The 20,998-nt window shown below is 36.6% G+C and overlaps 2 protein-coding genes across 3 annotated transcripts; both read left to right on the top strand.

The window, feature by feature from the left end:
- The first annotated feature begins 584 nt into the window (after window positions 1-584).
- LOC108195436 (uncharacterized) lies at window positions 585-3,746 on the top strand. The gene is made up of 5 exons (XM_017362401.2): window positions 585-936; window positions 1,643-1,876; window positions 2,037-2,120; window positions 3,109-3,238; window positions 3,313-3,746. Exons 1-5 carry the CDS (start codon window positions 665-667, stop codon window positions 3,610-3,612), a joined length of 1,020 nt encoding a protein of 339 aa, XP_017217890.1. The 5' UTR covers window positions 585-664; the 3' UTR covers window positions 3,613-3,746.
- Window positions 3,747-16,212: 12,466 nt separating this feature from the next.
- On the top strand, window positions 16,213-20,498 carry LOC108196032 (uncharacterized). Of its 2 annotated transcripts, none has more exons than XM_017363097.2 (2): window positions 16,213-16,459; window positions 16,904-20,498. In XM_017363097.2, exon 2 carries the CDS (start codon window positions 17,160-17,162, stop codon window positions 19,968-19,970), a length of 2,811 nt encoding a protein of 936 aa, XP_017218586.1. In that variant the 5' UTR covers window positions 16,213-16,459; window positions 16,904-17,159; the 3' UTR covers window positions 19,971-20,498. The 2 variants fall into 2 exon arrangements, with proteins under 2 accessions (XP_017218586.1, XP_063938236.1); XM_064082166.1 differs by having other exon boundaries at window positions 16,236-16,459; window positions 17,007-20,498.
- The last annotated feature ends 500 nt before the right edge of the window (window positions 20,499-20,998 follow it).

The following is a 20,998-nucleotide window of genomic DNA, read 5'->3' as shown; positions in this document are numbered from 1 at the left end:
AAGGAAATGACAGGAGGTAGAAGGGAACACGGAATGAGTGAATGCAATATTTTTATGATAAGAATTTACTAGAAAATGGGATAGGAAATGTAGTATTATTTCATAAAATTGGGATGGGGGAGGCATGTGTTCTAAACTAAGGGTTATAGAAATGGAAAGACAGAAGAACTGAAAATTAAAATAATCAGTAAAAACATTAAGAGCCTTTTTTTTCTTTTCTTTATTTTCATTTTATTTTAAGAGTCATGTCTCTTTAACTTATTTTTTTATAATAAAATATTTATTTTCTCCACTTCCGGTTTGAAGCTTGAACAAAAATAAAGTATAATGTAGATAGAGTATAAAGAGTATTGTTAGATTTTACGCTTCTCAATATTTGTCAAGAATTTAATATTTTATATTATATTTTAGGAGTCAACTAAAAGAATGTCAAAGATGTTTTAATAATTTAGTAAAAAAGAAAAAGAAAAGGGAAGATGAAATTAGCAGGGGTATCAAAAGCCCATAAGCAATGGCCCATGGCCCAAAAAACAACTTTTAAGTGCATGAGTCATGACTACTTGAAATCAAAATTTAAAAATTTGACCGTTAACACTCCATTGTAATGGCGCAAACCAATATATGCAATTAGGCGTCACTGTGTTGTATCAATCTCTCCCAGACAATGGTAACAATGAGAAACGTCAGCAAAGAAACACCAGCAGCAGATCAAAACCTAGATCATCAGAAGAATCAGAAGATGAGCGAGTACGAAAAATGCAGGGAAGCAAGAATTAAAGAGAATTTAGAAAGAATGAAACAGCTTGGAATTCTTGATCTCTCTCTTAAGCTCAAAACTGCTAGCAAGCCCGCCAGGAATGCTTCATTATTTGCTCAAAAAACCCCTCGCCGTGTATCCCCAATGCGCAGTGTGGGTCCTGTCCGTCGCTCTTCTAGGTACTCATTCTTTTGAGTTTTGACCATTTGAATTCTCCTAATTTTTATAAAGTTGTATGGGATTATTTGAATATTCTTGAGGTTTTGATTGGGTTTTTACCTACAAGATTTTAACTTTTGATTGGGGTTTTGTTATCAATGTGGATTGAGGTTTTACGGGTTTTTTTTTATGTTACTTGTATGAATGCTTGATTAATGTTGTAAGTTACATGTCTCTTTTAAAAATTTTAGGCATCTTAAGAAAATGTTAGTTGAGTATTTAATTTTCCAAAAGGGATATGTAAAATGGGAGGGGGGAGTACATTCTTTTTGTGCCTTTTGATTTCTCCGTAACACAAACTTTATGTTTTCATAATATCAAGATACTTCAATTCACCATTAAACTGCAATTCATAGTAGTGCAAATTAGTGATATGATACTACAAGTCACCGATCACCAATTAGTTACTTTGCACGCTGAATTAGTTTCCATCTGATCAAACACCTATGAATATATGAAATAACTGAATTATCGTTTTCCCCCCTAATTTCTAAAGTTGTGTCTACTATCAAAGAAAATCTGAAGTTTGCTGTTTGTATGATTTTTTTAGTTATAGTTTAGTGGTAGTAGTCATCAAGATGGGCTTCTGTAACTTGCTTTCTACTAGAGATGCTTTGCAACCTTAAATCATCCTTTTTCTTGTTTGGTGTAATGGTGGGATTTCAGGTTACGTAATGTGACCCCAGGCAGCTACTCTGAATTTGCTTTATCGAAGAAAGGTTCATTTGAGACAGAGGAGGAGCTACTGGGAGAGGGCCTTGCACCAGAGGCATACACAGAAGAACAGAAAAAACTGTTAGGTTGCACAAACATGAGTTGGACCCGTTGCGTGGATGGCTATGGCAAGGATGGAAAAAGGGTTTATGATCCAATTGAGGGAAGGAGTTGTCACCAATGCAGGTTAGTAAGGCTACATTGTAATGCGCAGAACTGGCATATATTAGCGTCTTTTTTTCTAAATTTGTTTGGTGGCAAGTTGGTTTACTGCACATCATCTTTCATTTGGCAAGTCCATATGTTGTTATAATGACATAACGAATGTGTCCACATTGTTCTGCAGGCAGAAAACTCTTGGGTACCGCACTGAATGTAGCCAGTGCTGTAGAGTTCAAGGACAGTTTTGTGGAGATTGTTTATACATGAGGTATTTTCTCTCGTTGAGCTCCTGGATTCTCTCTTATTGTCAATACTCTTGGAACCTAAGATAATTTTCAAATTGTTGCCTGAAGTAGTACTGAGTTACTTTGTTACGGTTTGAACTTAACAAACAACGATTAATAACTGGCAAAAAAAAAAAAAACAACGATTAATATAACCACATTTGAGAGATTTGGATCAGCCACTGTATTCTGATTGACCCGACATATCTGGTACAATGTTCTTTATTGTTTCTCATGACGTAAAGCCTTGAAATATGATCAGACTTTTGAAGATATAACTTCGAAAAATTTTCGTCTTAGTTCAAATCCTGATTTATACTGAGGACCAAATACTTTTAATTATGAGTTGCCACATATCATATTGGTTTGCCTCCCCCCCCCCCCCCCCCCCCCCTCTCTTCCCCCTTCTCTGAATCTATTTAAAATGTCGTCATGATAAAAAAAAAAAGGAAAAAAACATTGAGGGCCAAGTAGTTTGAATTGTTTGGTCTAGGAAAGATGGGATATTTAGCAGAGTAGATTGTTTATTGTGCAGCCTCATTTTGAGCCGGCTATGTTACAGTCCAGCTTTACTTTAATGTAGAGCAGAGGAACAAGGAAGAATTTGATTTACACATTAATAAAATTCGAAGGCCACGTGCATTATTATACTTTACTATCGAAACATAAAAGTTTTGTCTTTGCATTGTATGTATTTAGATAAGACAGTTAAAGCTTTACACATTTTATTGTGACTGCTTTAATGATTGTTATCTTGGTGTTAAGAACTTCAATATATTTATTTTCGACAATGGAAACTTTTCTAGTGAAAACTCTGTCCGTATCTGGTTGTTAAATGTCTGGAAAGTGTGGTTTGGTAAAGGATAAATTGTTCAACAATGATATTATCAATATTGAATATGCGTGAAGGTTCCAGACCTTACAATATCATGTACAGTACATATCTTCTGATTTATTGTGATTGGGTTTTAGATACGGAGAGAACGTACTTGAGGCATTGGAGAATCCAGAATGGGTTTGTCCCGTTTGTCGTGGAATTTGCAACTGCAGTTTATGCAGGAATGCAAAAGGGTTGCCTCCCACTGGGTTTTTGTACAGGAAGGTAGTTGCTGCATTATAATTTATGTGCTTGCACTTTTTCTTTTAAAACTCTAAATGCGTTCTCTTTCTTTTTAGATCTCAAAAATGGGCTTCAAGTCAGTTGCACATTATCTTCTTCAGACAGAAGGCCAAACAACCAATTTAGAGGAGGGTACCAAAGTTCCCCTTTCTGCAAAAAGATCACTGGCCTTTTTGAAACCGGAAGCATCATCCATGCTGATGGAATCGGTTGATTCCAATGATGGCCTCAAAGAATCTGTAGAAGTGAAGTGTGAAAAGGATAAGACTGATGAGGATCACAAAGATGAGGGACTTGATGGCAGAGTAAATATATTGAGGAAAAGAGGATTAAGGCTAAGTTGCCCTATCCTGTAATATTTATACTACGACTTTTAAAGACTTACAGGCCCATGGGCTATTCTTTTATTTAACACTCCTCCTCAAGATGGGCGATATATATCAATCATTCCCATCTTGTTACATATATTATTCCACTCTTTAGATCCTAATCCTTTTGTCAGAAAATCAGCTAGTTGTTCACCTGACTTTATGTAACTCAGCTCGAGACTCTTCATATCAATATGTTCTTTTATAAAGAATCGATCAATCTCTATGTGTTTGGTCCTATCATGTTGGACTGGATTGTTGGCAATATTGATCGCTGCCTTGCTGTCACACCAAAGCTTCATTGGTGCTCTTTTGAACAGATGTAGTTCAACCAGCAATCTCTTAATCCATATCATCTCACATAAACTTAGAGCCATTGCTCTATACTCGGCCTCCGCAGTAGAGCGAGCAACCACAGCTTGTTTTTTACTCCGCCAAGACACGAGGTTGCCTCCAACAAATACACAATAACCAGAGGTAGATCTCCTATCATCTAAACTGCTCGCCCAATCAGCATCACAATAGCCCTCTACTCCAGTACTACCATGAGCCTTAAACCATAAACCTTTCCCTGGACTTCCTTTCAGGTACCTCAATATTCTTAAAGTTGCTTCCCAATGCTCTGTTCTGGGGTCATGCATGTATCTACTAACAATGCTAACAGCATATGTGATATCTGGACGTGTATGACACAGGTATATAAGCCGTCCAACCAGTCTCTGGTAACGCCTTTTATCTACAGGTTTTCCAGACTCACTACACAACTTATGATTCTGCTCAATTGGCGTCGGTGCTACTCGACAACCCAACATTCCTGCTTCAGTAAGCAAGTCAAGTACGTACTTCCTTTGAGAAAGTACTATCCCTTTATCAGATCGAGCAACCTCAATACCAAGGAAATACTTCAAGAGACCTAAATCTTTTATCTCAAATTCCTTGCTGAGTCGTTCTTTTAATAGAGCTATTTCTTCAGTATCATCCCCGGTGATAATAATATCATCAACATAGACGGCTAAAATAGTGACTCGATCCTGTAAATGCCTGTAAAAGATAGTGTGATCACCATTACACTGCTTATATCCCATTCTAATGACAACATGCCGAAATTTATCGAACCATTCCCTCGGTGATTGTTTAAGCCCATATAAAGTTTTCTTCAACCTGCACACCATTCCATCTGATTTTACAGTACTAAAGCCAGGCGGAATCTCCAAATAGACTTCTTCTTGCAAATCCCCATGTAGAAAAGCATTCTTAACATCTAGTTGGTACAAGGGCCACCCAAAATTTGCAGCACATGAAATTAACAATCTCACAGAGCTCATCTTAGCCACCGGTGCAAATGTTTCGTCATAATCTATTCCATGCGTTTGACTATAACCTTTCGCCACCAACCTTGCCTTATACCTTTCTACTTTACCTTCGGGTGTTTGTTTCACAGAAAAAACCCACTTGCATCCGACTACCTTCTTGTCTTTTGGACGAGGAACAAGCTCCCATGTTTTATTCTTTTCTAATGCACTAAGCTCTTCGTGCATTGCTCCAAGCCACTTTGGATCCTGCTTAGCTTCCTGCCAGTTTCTTGGTGTAGACACCAATTGTAATGATGAAATAAATGTTTTATATGCAGGTGTAATGGATGCATATGAAACATAGTTAGATATATCATGCTCGAAACCATATCTAACTGGAGGTTTTCCAGCATTAGTTCTAGTCTCTCTACGAACAGCAATAGGAAGATCATTAGTAGAATGAGATTCATTACCATTTGTACGAGGAGAGGATGCAGTTGAAGAGGGACTATCAGTGACAATTGGGACAGGTTGTTGTATGGACTGTGATATTTCATTTGCTCTCGTCTCACCTTCGACATGTGGCGTGTCCTGCAATACATCTCTTGTTCCTATCTCCTCCTGTACAGCTATCTTTTGTCTTCTCCTGTACACTTTAAAATTAGTATCATCAGCCTTCTTTTTTCCTCCCTCTAGCACATCTCCTTCTTTCATAGGACATGGTATTATTCCCACAATAACTTCATTTAAACCTTGCATCATTCCATCACGAACAATTTCATCAGAATTCTCCTCCTTTCTACTGGTATTACTTATAACAGGAGAATCTTTTAGCCACATAAGAGGTTGTGTCTTCTCCCCATAAAATGGTTCATGCTCTCTAAAGCTGACATCCATACTTACAAACAATCGCTTCTCAGATGGGCACCAACAACGATAACCTTTCTGGGTACTAGCATAACCCACAAATATACACTTTAGAGCTCGAGGGTCAAGCTTGCTCACTAATGGCCTATAATCTCGCACAAAGCAAACACATCCGAATATCTTGGGGGGAACCACATACATATTTTTGCCCATTAACAACTCACAAGGAGATTTGAAGCCTAAAACTTGAGAAGGCATCCTGTTTATAAGATAAGCTGCGGTCAATACAGCCTCGCTCCAGTAATATTTTGGAACGTTTGTTGTGAACATGAGTGACCTGGCCACTTCCAGTAAATGACGATTTTTCCGCTCAGATACACCATTTTGTGCCGGTGTATCAGGACATGTAGTTTGATGCATAATCCCTTGAGTAGATAGGTATGATGCAAACTCCTTATTCATGTATTCAGTGCCATTGTCCGTCCTGAGAACACAAACTTCAGCCTTGAACTGTTTACGTGCATAAGCCAAAAAATCTTGGAAGCAAGCAAAAACTTCAGATTTGTTCTTCATTAAATACACCCATGTCATTCTAGTAAAACAATCAATAAAAGTAACAAACCACTTAAAACCACTAATTGAAGTAACTGGACAAGGTCCCCAAACATCAGAATGTATTAAATAAAAAGGTTTTATACTTCTCAATCCTGAACGACTATAAGTCGTTCGTGTATGCTTCCCAAACTCACAAGCATCACACATAACTTTATTGCTACCTATTTTATTCGATAATTCAGGTTTCAACTTTTTAAGAATTTCAAAAGACACGTGACCGAGACGACAATGTTCTAACATAACTTTAGCTTCAACTCCTTCATCAACTACACTGGTAAGAGCAACACCGCCACTTTCCTTAGTTAGATACCACAGTCCATCACGCCTGATGCCAGTCCCAAGCGTCCTCTTCGTGTCCCTCTCCTGGAAAGAACAAGAATTTCGATCAAATATTACTTGACAGTTTAACTGATCAATAATGGAACTCACTGAAAGTAAATTAACTGAGAATGAGGGAACATGTAAAACAGATTTAAGTGCAAGGGATGGTGTGCATTTGACAGAACCAGTCCCTTCAATAGGTTGAAAAGTCCCATCTGCTGTTTGTATGGTCTCTTTACGTGATGGTGGACACTTGAAATATGTATCAAAATCAGTAGATGATCTTGTAACATGTTTAGATGCACCTGAATCTATTATCCAGTCCTGAGAAGATGGATTAAATGAGGCGAATGCTTGTGATGAAGTACCTGAATCAGCATGAGCATAACCTGCTACATTACCGAGATGGTTATAAGTTGAACCTTGATTCTTGGAGCTTTCCATCTTTTGCTTATATGCTCGAAGTTCTTCTAATTCAGACATTTTTGTTGATTCTCCATTATCATTCTTTTCTGTAACAGCTAAATTGGCTCGACCACCAGAACGCCCCCGTCCACGACCACGTCCTCTGAAGTTCCCTCGGGTACCACGATTACTTTCACTTCTTCCATTATTCCGTGATAAAGTGCAATTCCAACTAATATGTCCTTTTCTCCCGCAATTATAGCATTCTCTGTCATCAATTACGGGTGCCACCATTGCAGAGCGGACCGTAGCCGATGAGTTTCCACCTGTGGTCATAACTTTCATCCTGGACTCCTCCTGACTTAAAGCCGCTATGACATCCTCCAAACGAGGAAGAGGGGACTGATGACAAATCATAGCTCTTCTAGTTTCAAACTCCGGATTCAAACCTTTCATGAGATGAATTACACGTCTCCTTTCAACCCACGTATTAGCTATAGTAGCACTCTCACTATGAGTGATTGTTAATGGGTCATAATAGTCTAGTTCAGACCAAAGTCTCTTTAGCTCAGTACTATATTCTGCAATATTCTTTTCTCCCTGCTTCATTGCATCAATTTTATCCTGAATATCCATCACAATCATCATATTCCCACTTCCTGAAAATTGTTTGGCTGATATATTCCATATCTCAGCAGCACTTCGTATACCTTCAACCATACCAGCAATTGGCGGACTAAGAGAACCAGTCATCCAAGCAACTACTAAAGAGTTACTGGTCTTCCACACTTTCCACGCAGCACTAGTTTTGTCTGTTGGTTCTTGACAAGATTCTTCAATGTAGTGTTCCAAATCTTTGGCCTCTAAAATCAGCTTAACCCTTCGAGACCAACTCAAATAATTCTTTACACCTTCAAGCTTTTGCTCTATAGGAAATAGTTCCAACCTCTGTGATTGCATACTTTCAGTTCTTGAAATCACCTCATGTGAAGATGTTTCCCTCTCCTTTAGAGGCAAACATCTTGGCCATGCCCTCCAAAATCTCCTTCAACTCCGCTGTAGTGATTGTTGTGCCCATCTTAATCACCACTTAATTACACTTAACAAAATTCCAGAGGTCAAAGACTACTTCCAATTATCTTTCACAATTGTATCACTGCTCAACAACTATTAACCTATTCATAATTCATGTACACAGCCCAACATCTTTCCCCAGAATTATTAAACTACAACTTTGGTTTAGTATATATAAAAAGGTAATAATAAGTATACGTAATAGGGGTTTTTATTAATATGTAATTATGAAAATAAGAGCAACACCGCTGGCCACCCAAAACAGCCACCCGAATCACCACTGAAACTCTGGCCGTCAGGAATACATGTTAGGGCTCTGATACCAAGTAAATATATTGAGGAAAAGAGGATTAAGGCTAAGTTGCCCTATCCTGTAATATTTATACTACGACTTTTAAAGACTTACAGGCCCATGGGCTATTCTTTTATTTAACAGGCAGCAATGCCACACCTGAAACTAATGATCAAGGACCATCAATGCCTAAGCCTGAGGACAATAGCCAACATGGAGAAAACAATGTAGATGGAAAGGATGACAACAGCAACAATGCCACACCTGAAACTAATGATCAAGGATCATTAATGCCTAAGCCTGAGGCCACTGGCCAACATGGCGTAAACAATGTAGATGGAAAGGATGATGCTGAAAGAACAGGCTCAGGGATAGTCAGTGCTGATGTGATTATAATCAAGGAAGACTGTGATACCGATGATTTCAAGAAGAACACTAAAGCTTCTAAAAGAAAAACACCAAACCGCTGTGAGCCAATGCCTGACAGTATCGGTGCAAGATTAAGAGCAAGACGTAGAATCTGCTCACAGTAGTGGAGGACATGCTGCATGTCAATGTAACATAGGCCTAGTATAACTTTCAAGGATCATAAACCTTTTTCTATGTGTTTGTTCTAGAGGGCGTCTGTTAAGGCTGGTAGTATGGCTGTTAAAACAAGATTCTGTTAGCTTTCAATTCTGACTTGTATGTTTTCTATTCTGGCTTCTTTTGTAATGCAAGTCTGCAGAATATCTAGCTTGCAGTATCTCCTGTGGCCCCTTCTGGGCCTTTTTGTGCTTTCCAGTGGACTACCCAAATCTCAATTCCCACCAAGCAGCCCATCTATCAAATATATAAGCAACTGCTGCCTAACTTCCATTGCTATTAAAAAACAAGAGTAAAAAAATATGAAATCTTGTAAGATTGTTGGTATTAATATTTAATACAAGCCTTATAAGGCCATATATTTGGGAATACGTGTAGCTACAAAACAAGTAGTGGTTGAAAAACAAGTGAAGATAGTAGTTGAATACTGATTCCTGCAGAAATAAGAAATAAGTAGGGTGAGATGTAAACATGTGATATATTGCACAATTAGTTTTTGCCAAACTGTAGATTCTTTTGAGCCTTGGACTTAGACTAGCCCTCTTCTCAGATTCGTTTACATACTTCTTTCTTTATTACTGCCTCAGAATGGTAAGCCAGCCTTTAATTTTGTCCATGCATGGTTAAAAAACATTGTCGTGCCTGGAGACCAGGGACCAAGCTACATAGGGCCAGATGGCCCCCCTAGGGTTTTCATAGTATTGTAATTTTTATTATATAATTTTGAAAAAAATTATATTTTATCTATATATTTATATAAATATAAAAATTTGGCCCCCCTCAAAAAATATTTTTTTGCTTCTAAGAAATATTTAACATTGTAAAGTAAAGTTTTAATTCTTAGATTTTTCTAATTTATTGTATTAGACCAAAGTTAAAAATAAAAATAAACAAAAATATGGATATATATACAATTATACTATTTAAAAAAAAGATCGTAAAATGTGATATGTGATAAATATAAATGTCAATATGGTTCTTTAAAAATAAGAATCTTTGGTGGAGGTCTTATCCAAGAAACTTATCCCTCACTTCACTTCTTCATTTTCATAGAATAGTTAGTCCTCGTGCATTATCAATTTATTATTTAATATTAATATTGATCTACTCATCTTCAATTCAAATTTCATCATCCAGGTAATATTTTTACCTATTTAAATTATAACTTGTCATCTTCTAAATAAGCATAATATTTTTTTTGTAAATATAAATAAACATTTTTTTTTTTGAAAAGGAGTAAGTATAATAAACATAATATTTAGTTTTTGAGATATCGTCAAAATACAATTTTATTTAACGTGTGTTACTTGCTAATTAAAGATTGTTGTATAAGTTAGAGTTATTATGATGAGTTTCCTGATCATTTTATACTTAAATATATTTAAAGAGAAATAGCTAAATATTTTTGTTGACACAATTATAAATTTGATTTTCTGATTTAAAAGAACGCAAAGCTCTATTATAATTTTTTTACTAGTATTTTTGTATTTATTTTATAATGAATATATTACAGTGCTGATGCAAAATTTTACTGCATCGAAGAAATTTTTTTTGGCCCCCCTTACAACTGTTTGCTGGCTTCGTCCTGCTGGAGACCATAGTGAAGAGATCGACATGATTAATTTAATTTCGTGTTCAGAGAAAACTAAATAAATACATTCAAGCGCGATGAAACAGTGTAGCAACAAGAGCAAAGTTTATCCTCCGTCGTCACAGAGTTACTCGGTGCCAAGCTGATTAACTTATGCTATAGTAGACAGGTGTATGTAAAATGTGTAGTGTCAATAATCTATACTAGATATTTTTGATTGTTGAACCATTAAAATTGACTTGACTTGGTCAAGACCATAGTATACTATAGTGGAAAAGGCCAATGTGTGGAAAGTAATCTCACTGGGCAATTTCAGTGGGGTTTCTACTTCTAGAACAGCTAAATTTTATTGTCTTTGTTTACACTTGCCAACACAATAGGATAAGGACAATATGGGCTAGAAAATTGAAGTCAACAATTATGATTAAAAATTAATTTATATGTCTGGTTTTGGGTATTGCGTCTAAGATTAAGATGAACACTGGTTTCTAGTATACACGCATCTCTAAGCCTGCCTGTACCTATTACTTGTGGGTGTGGCATTGACCAAAACCAGGTAAACTGCAGTTTTGTATGTTGAATTTTTGTTCAGTCGGAAATATTTGACTTATTGCGAGTTTTGGTATAACGGTTTTCATCTCGCAAAATTTGTTGATGATTGTCACCGAAGTTTTGTATACTCCCTCCATCCTAAATTAGATGATGTCATTGACTTTGAGCACACAATTTAAGATTCATTGACCGCATAGCTACATGACTTATTTTTAAAATTTTACTTTTTCAAATAAAAATTAAAATATGAAATTTTCATTTACAAAAGAAAAAATAAAAAAAATTCGGAAGTAGACGGTCAATGCACCTAAAGTTACGTGCCCAAAATCAACTAGCTCATCTAATTTAGGATGGAGGTAATAATTCGCAAACATTAATTTCTGTTGCTTCTTGCCTCAACAAGGTAGTAACGTCCACCCCATTTTGTCACTCATATAGACGACGATGTTTGATTTATGGTTAGTGATTAATGAGTTTGGTTAATAATAATCGAAATCTCAAATTTATGTGTTTGAAAAAAATCTCAAATTTTGTCACTATGCAAGGATGTTTGATAATTGGACATAAATTTATGTGTTTGAAAGAAATCTCAAATTTTGAAACTCATATATACAAGGATGTTTGATAATTGAACATAAACTTGGAAAAAAATACCATCATAACTCTTCTTTCATTCTTCTTCTCGATAAAAAAAATTTAGGATCATGTTGAGGAGAACTATTTCATATTCACTCTTATCATTTTATTCAAAAAAACTATTGAAAATACTTGGTGAATCAGGAATTCATTATAAGGATTACGTTCAAAAGAGAACCATCATTAAAATAGAATTACGAAATCACTAAGATTTTGCTGCAAAATTCTAAATTTTAAATAGATTTTTAGGATCTAAATCTAAATACATGTTTTTTGCATCGTTGTATATGTCAAAACTAATTTTGAAATATAATACACAAACACGACACTTTTTACAGTTCTACTGCTGAACTTTTATTAATACTAGGAGGTTTCAAGAATTCTCAGATTAAGAATTCTAAGAAGAACATGACTTTTATTACAATTTACAAATGCCTATGACCATTACAAATATTAAATTATACTATAAATTTAAAAGGACTTGACGGTCCTAAGTCACGTATAGATAATTATCTAAAATCAAAATGTATTTGAGGACTAAAAATTGTGATTTTAGACAACTTAACTGAGTTAACAGGAATTTACTATTATTCCCGACTCTCCGCCACCATCTTCCTTCTCTTCTTGGCCGCTTTTGCTTACTCTAGCCTCCTTCATTCTCTTCTCATTATCTTAGATGCTCTGTTCTAAAAGTCGGTGATTAATCATGATTAGTCACCGATTAATCTTTGTTCCGTAGCTCGCCGAACTGATTAAATCTCCGACTAATCACTGATTAATCCAATTAATCTCCGATCAATTCAATTAATCTCCGATCAATTCCTGTTCCGTGACTTCACCGATTAAGTCCTATTCCCGCTTTTTACAACATTGCTTGGATGTCTCGTTTTCAAAATGCCATGGCGTGCACTTTTCTTCAAGAATCTTGATTCTTGAAGTCAAATCACAAACACCAACACGACCAAAACAAGGAAAGAGGTTGTTGTGGTCAGAGGATCGATGACGCCGGCCAGGATTGTCGGGGTCGGGGTTGTAAGAGGGAGGGGAAACGACTGGGTCAAGACGGCGGTTGGGGTTTACGCACTCGAGGCTGCGCCTGCGTCGATCGTAACAAGGGAAGATTCTGTCTTTTTCTTCTTGTTTGTTTACATGCTCTACTTGTATTTTGTGGCTTATCAAAAGCACTAATATGATAAATTGAAGGTAATAGCCTAATGTACGTGTACAGACTACATAACCTTGTTACCTTGTGCGTGTATGAATCAGTGACATCGCGATCTCTTTCTCTCTCATATCATCATATGTTTGGCTGGAATCTCTATCCGATTCATAAATTTCATGAAAATTATATTTGTTTCGTAATTCCGGATAAAAGCGAGATCGGATGATAGGATCGTTGGCATGCTATACATTTTACTCAGTTTTGATTGAAGCGGTCGTGTGTGGGAGAGATAGCAGGGGTGGTGGCCGAGGGTAGCGGCGACGACGACGGTTCCGGGATCGGTAGGGGATCCGGTTTCAAAAAGGAAGGCGTTTATTGTGCCTCGTAATTGAGGGCGTTAATTGTGCCTCTTAATTGAGGGCTTAATTTGTGCCTCTTAATTGAGGGCGTTAATTGTGCCCTAATTGAGTGCCTTAATTGTGTCTTAATTAAGGATGTTAATATTTTATTAATTGTGCCTTAATTGAGAGCTTAATTGTCTCAATTATGAGTTATCATGATTGAGAATATTTTGATATAATCTGTTATATATATATCGACTTATATTCTTCTTGGTTTTTTTGTTTTATTTTCAGGATTCTTGGAAGAAGACCGGTTTTTTTTTCGGACATTAGAGCAACTCCAGCAGCTTCCCTATGTGGAGTCTTAAACCAAAATATGAGGAATATGGGAAAATAATTCACTCCAACAGTATCTTAGTGATTCCTTAAATCACTAAGATCCACTAGCCATGCCTTATCTTTAGATAACCTCTCCTCTCCTAAATCTTATTTTATAATAAATTTTGAATACAAACATGTTCACTCTCTTCACCTATTGCAATAATGGTAATTTTTAATAATAAAATAGTATATAAGGAATGAATATAAGGAATATTATTGGAGGTGAGAATAGCTATTATTATCTTAAGTCACTAGGATCCAATATTTTATATTATATTTAAGGAATGGGCTAAGATGCTGCTGGAGATGCTCTTAAAGTTTTATTATGTAAATTTCCCCGGTCATCTTGCATGTCCGACGGTTAGATGATAAGCTTTCTTGAATGAAAAAATTATCACGGTGAATTGCCGATTCATATTCGTTGTCATTCTCATTTTCAAAAAAAAAAACTTTTAGGGGCTGGTATTGTATCATGACTTTTAATAACAAATTTTGGGAGGATGACTTTAATGGATTTTATAGACTTTTAATGACTCTCGTTGACTTCTTAAGATTTCAAAAACAATTCATGACTCCCGAGACAATGACTTTTAAAAACTCTAACAGACTTTTTTTTTTACAAATTCATGACTTTGAAATACTTTAATAGACTTTTATTAAAATCATTAATAGCCTATCTGAAACCGTCTAGACCTTTTGTTATACCCTCTCGATCTTCTGCTATACCCAAGTTGGGTGTATGTTCACAAATCTGGCGACTACAAAATCGAGTACAAGGTATTATTGATGTATTATATATACTATAATACTGTTTACTGAATCATATTTATAAACATAATGTTAATTGTGACCTTGTATCAGATTTTTGTATTCATTTTTGATACTATTAATTGTGAACACAAATTTTTGTGTTCTGGACTTGGACGCGCAGTGGTCACGGGTAGTTTTATTAGTTCCTGCATGTTTGGTCGTTTTATTAGTTCCTGCATGTTTGGTCGAGTTCCTGTTTTTGTGATCACAAAAGCTTTAGTGGAGTTAAACTAGGCAATTTTGAACTCAAGTGAATGTGTGGAGATATCAATTTAATTATTAGCAACAGCAAGAAGTATAAATTATTAGCTATTCGTGTAAAATTATTGTGCACTTGTCTATGAAAAATTCTAAGATTGCGAAGACTAGAAAAATAAACTGAAATAGAATACTAGTTTGTGATGATTATATTTAAGCCAGAAGTGATTGTTACATAAAGTGATAATGTAGCTAAGTAGCTGATATCAGTCCTCATTCATTCTGTAACTGATAAAAGTTCTGATGAAAAAATGGTAAACTTTGCGTGCAATGCCATATCATTCTCCAACCTCTTCCTTGGCCACATTACACCAAAAAATACATGGTATCTCGTACTTGTATCTATCTGAACTTGAAGCTGCTGTCGATAAGCCATCAGCATTTCACAAACAGTTTCTGTGTCAAGGCATCAGGAGTTTTCGTAGCATGTTATTTATTTGGAATATTTTCACAAATCTATGTGGTCAAGGAAGAGGTTGAACCCTACGTTGGAGCGACTAGTTAATTGAGGGAAGATAAAGTCATGTCAAATCTTTTCAAGAATGGCCTGACAATTTTCTGAAAAAATATATGCAATTTTCCATAGAAAGTCATTAAAAGTCTATCAATTTTATTTTTCCACCGAAGTCATTGATATATTGAATAACAACTGACTTTTAATAACTCTTTAAAAGTTGTAATTCAATACCTCAAACTTTGAAAGACTTTTTAAAAATCCTGATACAATACCTCTTTACTTTTAAAGAGTATTTAAAAGTCTTAATTGAATACACCAAGATTTTAAAAGTCAATAAAAGTCATTAAAAATCATGATACAATACCAGCCCCTTAAATAACTCTCTATTCTCAATTTAGGAATCCATACAATTAAACCAAAGAGGGCCATCACATTTTTTGTTTTTTTCTTTTGAAATAAGCGTACTTGCAACACTTTTATTATTATTGTTAAATATATTTTTCTTAAAATTTTATTTCGATTACATATAATTTGAATTCAAAAATAGCCCGCATGCAACGGGGCACAATCAATGCTGTTAATTTATAAAGGAAACAGTATAATCTAATTTGTTTCGAATATTCATGGACCCAAGTCGATCTATATTATGTTGAACGGGATTTGAATTAAGTAGAATGAGCAACCAAAAGTAGGTAAATTACAAAAATTCTAGATACGTCATTTATGTTGCATAATAATTTCACTAGTTAAAAGTGGGCAATATTTGTCTAAAGTCCGAGTCCGATATCAATCAATTATTACACATTTCTTGATCAGAAAATAATTAGTAAAAGCAAGTAGTGGACCACTTTACTTTAATTAAAACTATCTTATAAATAACTTGTCGTAAAAAATAAAAATTCAATTTTTATGGACTAAAAAATAAAAACAATGGGGTCAATGGCAGAGAGGGTGAGTAAAAGAGAGTAAGTTCAGAATATATTCATAATATAATGATATATATCGAGAGAGAGAGAGAGAGAGAGGGGTGGTAATTGAAGGAGTTAATGCGCATTGGGTCTGGTCGGTTAGCCTTTAATGGTGTTGCAGCCAAGCTACAGTGACACACAACTACAGAGAAGAATCAAAACAAGCAAAGATTGAGGAGAATTTGGTAGAGAGCTTGCTTCAAGAGCTCTTTCCCTTCTTTTTGTAAGGTGGGGTTTTTATAATTGTGATTTCAAGGCTGCCCTTGTAGTTGTTTTTGCAAATTTCTGTGTGTGTGTTGTGTGTGTATCTTCTATGAGCAGTCGTAGTGCATTTTGGGATCTGGGTTTTTTGTGGGGGTCTTGATTTTGCTTCAGCTTTATTGGGTTTCTTGCAAGTTTGTCAACGTTTGGACTATCTAGAGGGGTTTATTTTCTTGGCATTATTTGGGTGTTTTCTTTTTATTATTTGGGGTTTTTTAGTTTTATTTTTTTATTTTATTGTGAATTGATGAAGTGGGGGATTGTTAATTACAGACGTTATTGTATGTAAACGCTTCTATCTGAATCTAAGAGGGGGTCAAACTCTAGGGCTTTCTCTTTTCTTTAAGTTGGATTAGAATTAGATCAGGCTAAAGCTGAAGCCTTTTGACTCAGTCTCTTCTTGCTGTGTAGGTGTTAAAGCAATTGGGTCAAGGGCTTTTTCTGAACCTAATCCGGGTCTTGATTTTTGAAAGCAAAGGTTGATTCTTTGATTTGCTTTCTTTTGCTTTCTCAGTCGAGATTTGAAATTTGGATCTACTTTCTTGGCATTGGGTGATGGGCTGAGGTTATAATCTCTTGTACTTTGGTGAAGCTTTTGCTGGTAATTCTTTCTTTCTGGGTTGTTTTTTGTTGAGGAGTTTGGGGGTTTGTATAGATTGCTGCTTCCATGCATCTTTCACTATGGAAGCCAATTTCTCGTTGCGCTTCTTTAATCTTGGACAAAAAAAGCAGAAGAAAAGATGGGTCTGAGGTCTCGAAACAGGAAATTAGGAGAAACCCATCTGTTCTTCGAAGATTGCAAGAGCACAAGATAAGGGAAGCTCTGGAGGAAGCATCTGAAGATGGGTCTCTGGTTAAATCTCAGGTCATGGATGCTGAAGCATTGGATAATCAAGATGAAGGGTTGGGTCGATCGAGGTCACTTGCTAGGCTGAATGCTCAGAAGGAATTTTTGCGAGCTACTGCACTTGCTGCAGAGAGGACATTCGAATCAGAAGACTCCATCCCTGAGCTCCTTGAATCGTTCTCGAAGTTTCTTACAATGTATCCGAAGTACCAGTCTTCGGAGAAGATTGATCAGCTGAGATCAGAGGAGTACTCGCACTTGTCTGAGAGTGTGCCAAAGGTGTGTCTTGATTATTGTGGTTTTGGGCTCTTTTCGTTTATGCAGACTGTACATTATTGGGAGTCTTCTACATTTAGTTTGTCTGAGATAACTGCAAATTTAGGCAATCACGCCCTTTATGGTGGTGCTGAAAAAGGAACTATTGAACATGATATAAAGAGCAGGATAATGGATTACTTGAACATCCCTGAGAATGAATATGGTCTTGTTTTTACTGTGAGTAGAGGATCTGCTTTTAAATTGTTGGCTGAATCCTACCCTTTTCAGACCAACAAAAAGTTATTGACCATGTTTGATCATGAGAGTCAGTCCGTTAACTGGATGGCTCAGTGTGCCAAACAGAAAGGTGCGAAAGCTTACAGTGCTTGGTTTAAATGGCCAACCCTCAAACCCTGTTCAACTGATTTGAGAAAACAGATTTCTAATAAAAAGAAGAGAAAGAAGGATTCAGCAACTGGTCTTTTTGTGTTTCCTGTCCAGTCTAGAGTTACAGGGGCCAAGTATTCGTATCAATGGATGGCCCTTGCTCAGCAGAACAATTGGCATGTATTGCTTGATGCAGGTGCTTTGGGTCCCAAGGACATGGATTCTCTCGGCTTGTCTTTATTCCGTCCAGACTTCATTGTCACCTCATTTTACAAGGTATTCGGATATGATCCAACTGGATTCGGTTGCCTTCTTATAAAGAAATCTGCAATGGGAAGCCTCCAAAATCAGTCTGGCCATGCCGGGTCTGGTATAGTAAAAATTACTCCAGTTTTTCCCTTGTACCTCAGTGATTCAGTTGACGGTCTACCCGGATTGACTGGACTAGAAGGTGATGAGCTTGATGGGGATATTGAAATTACTTCAGAAACTCGGGCGGGGGCTAACTTGCCTGCCTTTTCTGGTGCATACACTTCTGCTCAGGTGAGGGATGTTTTCGACACTGAGATGGATCATGATAACAACTCTGACAGAGATGGGGCGAGCACCATTTTTGAGGAAACTGAGAGTATTTCTGTGGGAGAGGTAATGAGGAGTCCAGTCTTTAGTGAAGACGAGTCATCTGACAACTCATTATGGATTGATTTGGGTCAGAGTCCACTGGGATCCGATTATAATGGGCAGCGGAGCAAACAAAAGGGAACATCTCCCTTGCCGCCTTTTTGGTTTAGTGGCAGGAATAAGAACAAACAGATTTCTCCAAGGCGGTCATCAAAGATATCCGACAGCCCAATATATGACAAAGAGCCACATGATGCTCACATGTTATCGTTTGACGCTGCTGTTCGATCAGTATCTCAAGAAGTGGATTACGTGAAAAGAATCCCCGAGGATGAACACTATGTGGAAACAAGCCACGAGCAAAGATTTGGTAATCATGCAGATCATCGGCATGTACACGAGATTGAAGAAGAACATGAATCTAGCAATCCTGCTCATCTCTTAAATTCATCCAACCTCTATGATGGATCCTCTGCATATAGACAAGGGATCATGAGCAATGGGACAGCCTCTGAAAATGGCCTTGAAGCAAAAGAGAGTGCCATTCGGAGAGAAACAGAAGGTGAGTTCAGATTACTAGGAAGGAGGGAAGGGAACAAGTTTTCCGGTAGTAGATTTTTTGGTGTAGAAGAAATCGAACAACCTGATAGTCGAGGAAGGCGAGTTTCCTTTAGTATGGAAGATGATCGTAAAGCACGACTAAACAATCATTCCGAACGTGGAGAATTCTCCGCAACAAGCCTCGATGATGAAGAATACATGAGTGATGAATATGCTGATGACCAGGACTCGGGCAGGAGAGAGCCTGAGATAAAATGCAGGCACCTTGATCATGTAAACATGTCAGGGCTCAACAAGACCACTCTTCGGCTCCGGTATCTGATAAATTGGCTGGTGACCTCATTACTGCAATTGAGAATATCTGGATCAAATGAGGATGATGGTGTGCCACTTGTTCAGATATATGGTCCTAAGATTAAATATGAAAGGGGTGCAGCTGTGGCGTTTAATGTTAGAGACAGAAATAGGGGTCTTATTAACCCAGAAGTTGTTCAGAAATTAGCTGAGGCAAATGGTATTTCTCTTGGCATCGGTATTCTCAGTCATATAAAGATAATTGATAGTTCGAGACAGCAGCGTGGTCTCAATCTCCAGGATACTACTCTATGCAAGCCTATGGAGAACGGTCAGCATGATAGTAAAAATGGTTTTGTTAGGTTGGAGGTTGTTACTGCCTCTCTTGGCTTTCTCACAAACTTTGATGATGTATACAAGCTGTGGGCCTTTGTGGCAAAGTTTCTTAATCCAGCCTTTATCAAAGATGGTGGACTAGCAACCGTTGTGGAAGAAGAAGAAGAATTGTGAGTCCCGGAAAAAGTCCCCTATTGTTTAGTGTCAATTTTGAAGAAAAGTGCATGTTTTTATCCCGGGACAAGAATATAGATGTGATTTGATAGAGTCCGAGGGGTTATTAACAAAAAAGCTGAGATGTTAATTTTTGTGTTCAGCTGGCTCGATATTGTCTTGGACTCCTATGATAAACCAGGTGATTTATTCTTTTATTTTGATTTTCTTATATAAAGTTTGCTCTAGAAAGTTGTATGACCTCAGAAAAGTCACGGTGAAAAGCTGAATGAGATAGGAAAGTGGCTTTCTCATTTTCCCATCTTTTGCTGCTGTAAACCAGATTGTTCTTACTTCTGCTGTATAAATTGAGTTTGTATTGCTAGCATTTCGGCTTTCCATTAATTTCTCTATAAGCAGCTTGTTCTTGATTAGTGTTGCGAGATGTACAATCTAGGATATAGGCAAATTGTATTCTTAGCAGCCAGGTTGGCTGGCTGTCTGTCAATACAACCTGGTTTTATATTAAAGAACAGTTGATTATGGTCACTTTGCCTTTCTGGTTTGTCCTTGCAAATTTTCTCAAGATGTTTAGTGGCTTTGCTACTAATGCTAATCACTGAGGAGGTTAAAGTGGAAGAGAGGTTGATCAAATAAATTATAAGCTGTTACTTGTTGACTCCAGATGGTCATTAATAGTCTAATTAGCAATCATGTAAGTACTGAAAATAATTGTAGTTTTTAATTCAAGGTCAGTCACATTATGATAATGTCAGTCCTCAATTATTGTTTATTTTAATTTCTTTTTGCATGTACATTGATTATGATCTAGCAGCCTTCTTCAGACCTTTATTTCCAGATCAGAGATATTGTTATTGAATGCTTCATTTGATTTACTCTTTATATTATAGTGGCACTACTAATAAGAAAAATCAAGTCACTGATGATGACTCTGTCCCTTGTCATCTTTGGTTGTTATTAAACTTTTTAAAGATTAGTCATGCTTCTGACTTTGTCTTTCACATGAAAGATTAAAAGTTGAAATACAG

Source organism: Daucus carota, chromosome 7, assembly GCF_001625215.2.
Source record: "Daucus carota subsp. sativus chromosome 7, DH1 v3.0, whole genome shotgun sequence".
Lineage (NCBI taxonomy): Eukaryota > Viridiplantae > Streptophyta > Magnoliopsida > Apiales > Apiaceae > Daucus > Daucus carota.
This window is presented reverse-complemented; position numbering and strand designations above follow the sequence as displayed.